Below are 5,761 nucleotides of genomic sequence, written 5' to 3' on the forward strand. Positions count from 1 at the left end.
TGCAGCACCCCTAGCATGCCCTCTTTCCATGGCCATGATCTTAAATGTCCTTTTTTAAAATGACGTTTGATCAGAGGCTAAACTCAGAATTATTTAAAACATGTCATGTTTTAATTCAAGCTGGCTTTGAATCCTCTCTGAGCTTAGAAAGACCAAACCTTTTAATAAAAAATTGTGAATCAAATGTAATGATCATATCATTGTGATATAATCATTACAATGGACATATAACAATGTGGCAAGATTATTATCCAGTTTAACCAAAACATTCAGAAGAAAATAGAATAGAAATATCCCTTATTGAAAGATCACGTGTTTTAGCTACAAAATAAAATAAAAATGGATTTACCGGTATGTATGTCCAAAGATTACTGATGACAAGACAAAGATACAGAGCAGGAGAAATAGATTAGAGCTTCAGTAGCGGCAGGTCATTGATTAAAGCAGACGTGCTATGAAACGCTATAAGATGATGAGGCTGCTTGAGACTGACGTTGTTCCCCATGCACAGATAATCTGAGAGTGACCATGACTAATCATCGCTATCGTTATTTCATTATTTAGCTGATGAAGGCAGATGAAGGTTGCTAACAGGCCAGCAGTGTTTAAAGGTATAGAGGACGATATTTTATTTCCAGATGGATCATCTAAATAAGTGGCAATTAAACACACCGTTTAATTGCTTAATTTCTTAATATGGTAAAGGGTCCGTTTTTTTTATTTTGTTGTAATCATTACATTTAATTGTTGTGAAAATAAAGTGACATTTTAAGTCAAAAGCCCATGAGATGCATTTTTTGTTTAGATTCATATTCGTATTCCTATTGAAAATATAAAAAGTAGATTTATTTTAAATATTTTTTCAGCGTTAATGTGTAGATTATAGTTATATCTTAGTAAAAAAAAGAGAAATATAAAAATAGAGGTTAAACTTACATTTTGTACATTCGATTTAAGTTTTTAGTATTTTATAAGTATTTTTTAGCCTTTGATGGCATCAACCAGTCTTTTAGCCTTTGTATTTACTGGGTCAGTATTGGTGTTTGTCAGTTAAAAAACTACCATGATTCGATTCCTGCTCATATTTATTTTTCTTAATACAGCATTTTAACTTATGAAGGCTGTATGGCATGAGATATGACACCAGATTGTTCTGTGGCATCCTAACGAGCTCTTGGCGTAATCTTGGTTCACAGTTTTCTATCAGGAGGTTCAATTAAATTCAATTCAGTTTATTTCTATAGCGCCAATTCACAACATGTCATCTCAAGGCACTTTACAGTTCACCAGATCATACAGTCAAATTGATACAAAGTTTCTATCTAAGGAAAATCAGTTGATTGCATCGATTCATGAACTCAAATACAATCCCTTACACTGAGCATGCTTGTAGCGACAGTGGAGAGGAAAGATTTCCTTTGAACAGGAAGAAACCTCCAGCAGAACCAGGCTCAGTGTGAGCAGCCATCTGCTGAGGCCGACTGGGGTTCAAGGAGACAGAAGCAGATTCCCCACTACTGCGAGTTTTCCCAAATTGCGGATAGTGGTTTCATATTTTGGTTCATTGGTGTCCCACCATCTGAAAAGGGACTTCAAGTAGGGATTTAAGCAAGTTTGTTTTTCTACTTTTTTTTTTTTTTTTTTTTTTTTTTTTTTTTTTTTTTTTACCTTTTAGACAAATTATTTTCTGAGATTTTTAGCCAGAGGGGGTTACTTTGTAAATCATTTTTTTTTTATCTCTGCAGGTCAGGTATTAATCATGACTGGGTTTGGTTTGTGAAATTGAGCTCGACTTTGTATGTCACTTCTTTTAATCATAGGTAATTTTTATGCCTATGTAAATTAATAAGATAAGGATTCATTAGTTATCTAATTGCTTTTAACATTAAGTAAGTACTTTTTCACATATCCCCTTTTTTAGTTGCTTTTTAGCCATCAAGGCCAGACTCTAGATCTCAGAACCATCCTGTTCTGAGCTGTTTACCTGACCTAGCTTGGACTCCTGCCTGTTCACTACATCGGGGACTCTCTTCGTTTTGAACTTTCCCACGGTCTTTCTCCATCTAAGCCTGTCTGCCTGAGCTCTCTGTTGGACTAATGGAGCCCTGAAACTGCCTGAGTGCTCTGTGGATTCCTGGAGCATTGGATCTGTCTGTTCCGGTTCAGATCGGAACCCCTGGCCATGTTGCGGACTCTAGATCTCAAAACCTTCCTGCTCTGAGCTCTTTACCTGACCTGGCTTGGACTCCTGCCTGTTCACTGGGGCCACTGCATCGGGGACGCTCTTCATTTTGAACTTTCCCACGGTCTGTCTCGCCTGAATTCTGGGTCCTACATTCTGAGCTTACGACAATGTACCCCTTTGGGCATTTTCTCTTACCATGAGTTCCCCTCTCAGTCAAAAGTAATGATGATTGTCCAAAAGAAGAACATACAATAACTTATTATAAAATAAAAACTATTTTACTTAATCTTTTAATTTGAGCATTTAATTCTTAGGCATTTTATTCTTTCCACCTCAAATAAAAAAGGACTTGGAAATTAGTAAGGAATCAAAATAAAAACAAAATAAAATATAATAAACATGTATTTATAAAATAGGAGGCAATGTGTCAAGTAACAAAGTACAAATACTTTGTTACCTTACTTAAATAGAAATATTGGCTATCTATACTTTACTGGAGTGTTTATGTTTTAGACAACTTTTTACTTAGACTCCTTACATTTTAAAAACAGTCTCATTTGTTTTGTTTCATTTAAGCTCATGTTAGTTATGGCCTGTTGTATTAAAAAAAACAAAACAAAACAAAAAAAAAAAAACATCAAAAATAATTGTTTTATCCAGACAATTCATGTCTTTGTGGTTGGGCTCAGTACTGCACCAACTTGTTCACCATACACTAAAATAAATAGTTTTTCAAGATGATGCAGTTAAATTTGACACTGCTGCCATTAGTTATTAAACAGAAAAATTAAGTATAAGGATGTTATAATCCAGGCTGCTCAGTGGCGCAGTGGTTAGCACTACTGCCTTGCACCAAGAAGGTTCTGGGTTCAATTCCTGGCCCAGGGTCTTTCTGCATGGAGTTTGCATGTTCTCCCTGGGCATGCGTGGGTTCTCTCCAGGTACTACGGCTTCCTCCCGAAAACATGACTGTTAGGTTCATTGGCTTCTCTAAATTGTCCTTAGGTGTGAGTGTGTGTGTGAATGGTTGTTTGTCCTGTGTGTCTCTGTGTTGCCCTGCGATGGACTGGCAACCTGTCCAGGGTGTACCCCGCCTCTTGCCCATTGACTGCTGGAGATAGGCACCAGCACCCCTCGACCAGCAACCCCAATTGGGACAAGCGTTTAAGATAATGGATGGATGGATGGATGTTATAATCCAGAACTGCAGAAAAATATTCTTTTAATAGGGTAGTACATAAAAGCCTCTGTCCTTAGCTGTCATGATCTGGCCTGTTTGCTCTCCCTTAATTAGTCATTCCTTTCACCTGCCGTTTTCCCTCCCTGCCTCAATTATAATTTATTCCTCTCACCTGTTTCCTCTTGGTTATATTCAGTTCAGCCTGAGCATTCAGGGCCAGATCATTATTTGTCTTTCTGTTAGTTTTATTTCATGGTTCATGTCCTGGATCCTGGCAGCCAGTGGAAAGAGGGTTTTTGTGTTTGTCTCATCTCCTGATCATCCACTGTTCCTCCCCCGCAGAGTCCTCTGGGTTTTTGGCTCTATATGTTGGGAGGTTCAGTTTTTATCCAAGTAAGCCTGGCTCCAGGGAGGAGACCAGTTTAAAGGTCCTGCATCAAGTTCTGGTTCCACGTCCTGTCTCGGCTACCCTCTTCCACTGAGCCTGCTCAGCTGCACCTGATCCTGTCTGCTCCTGTGCGTGACCACCTGTTCACGCTTTCAGACCTTTTCAGACTCTGAACCTGTCCCGGAGCTCTGTTATTGCCTGGAAGCCTGGATCCTGCTACCTGTTCTGTTCCTGCCTGTTCTGCAACCTGTTCTGTCCGTTCCTGCCTGATCTGTATCCCTGATCAGGATCGACTTCCTGCAACTTCTCCGGAGCTGCAGCACCGGGGACACTCTGGGTGACGCGAGCCGCGTCAGCTGTCAGCCCATCGGCTGGATTGCACCCCTCACAAGGGGTATGGACTGAACTGCTAAACCAGGTAAGTGACTCACTGAGAACATAATCTTCAGTCAGATGATCGTGGTCACTTACCTGTGTTTCTCCCTTAAAGTGTCTGAGATTTGGCGGTGCCCCGCCCCCCTCATGCAGTGTCCGTGAGCCTCAGCTCCACTTTGGTTTTTGTTTTATTTTAATAAACTTTTTGAACTTTCCAACTGACTGTCTCTCCTTGAATACTGGGTCCATCTGTCCTCGTGTCATGACATTAGCGTGTTTTGCTGCATTACTTTTGCTTTTATATTTAAAGTAGTATTAAAAATGGTACTTGGAAACAAAATGTAGGTAAAAAATTATAGTCAGAGTGACTTAATTAGTTTCCCTTTGTTTTCACTGAGACACTTCAGCTTCCTTGGTTGAGCTCTGGTATTTTGGTGTTAAAAACATCTGATGCCAGTCTGTTCTTCTGCTTTGTTTTGATATGTGTCAAAATTAAAAGTCAACTCAATCATATTAAAAAACGTAATTCTGGTTGATAACATTTTTTATCAATTGGTTCCTCACAAAGCAAAACAGATCCTAGCCCTATTTTATTTTACTACCTTAGAAATAAAAAATTATCATATAGAGCATGCAATGCATTCACGGCCAACTAGGGGTATGAGAACCCCCCTGGTTGGGAAACACTGCTTTAGGTAATAATAACACATAACAAACAAGCATTATGTTCATAACTGATCTGCGGGTGCTTTTAATTCTCTGCAGAGCTCGAATGTAATGAAATAAGATATTTATGATGTAGAAATGATAAATGGAAGGCATTGTAGGAGAAACCGTACAAGCTTAGAGGTTAACTGTACTTTTTATAGTAAAACTTGTTTTCAGACATCAACCCATAAAGATTCACTTCTTTATTCAGTAAAAAAACACATGCACATCAGGTTTTTCTTTGTGAGTCATCATTTAATTGATCATAAACATGTACAGGTGTTTTTATCAGGGGCAGTGCTTGGCATCAGCCACAGGTTCACAGCGATCCACTACGGCCCGGACTTCTCCGATCTGACGTCCACCGCGTCTGACCGTTACGGTATGTTCTGCTCAGACGAGCAGTGAAGGGGATGTCTGCTTTCATCTTCCTCCCCTCCATTCGGACCCTGCAGGAGTGGTTCGGTTGTACTTTGAGCTCAACTGACACTGAATGGCTAACCGATTCCACCACAGTGAGACCGCTAGAGAACTGCATCGTTTTCTCTACGCTCATCTCAATGCCAGCGGATCCGATGAGAGGGATATTGGCTGTGATGCTGCTGGTTATGCCAATCTTAGTCGCTCTGCCAATGTTCCAGGTCTTCTCCACTTCTGAGGTCTTGGAGATGGTGGCTGTTTTCACAATGGCCTGGCACTCATTGTTGGTGACTCTGGAGTTATGCATCGTTTCAGGAGCATACTGATAGATGGCGACCTCATCAATGCCATACTTGACATCAGTGATGTGCTGAGTGTACGCGTCCCTGTTGATGGTCAGAACCTGATAGTGCTTGTACCAGTATTCATCACCTTCCCAAGGCAGGAAGAAGGCCTCAAACTTAGGAACAACCTTTCCAAGACCATACTCGTTTTTTCCAACAAA

At 39.9% G+C, this 5,761-nt stretch overlaps 1 protein-coding gene across 1 annotated transcript in view; it reads right to left on the minus strand.

Annotated features, from left to right (window-relative positions):
- Positions 1 to 5,155: 5,155 nt before the first annotated feature.
- The window catches only part of LOC107092866 (natterin-3-like), a 19,866-nt gene continuing 19,260 nt past the window's right edge, over positions 5,156 to 5,761 (minus strand). The window contains exon 5 of the mRNA XM_015387556.1: positions 5,156 to 5,688. Coding sequence (XP_015243042.1) covers positions 5,156 to 5,688 — 533 coding nt within the window. The remainder of the gene's footprint in view (positions 5,689 to 5,761) is intronic.

Source organism: Cyprinodon variegatus, unplaced genomic scaffold (assembly GCF_000732505.1).
Source record: "Cyprinodon variegatus isolate N-32 unplaced genomic scaffold, C_variegatus-1.0 Scaffold18, whole genome shotgun sequence".
NCBI lineage: Eukaryota > Metazoa > Chordata > Actinopteri > Cyprinodontiformes > Cyprinodontidae > Cyprinodon > Cyprinodon variegatus.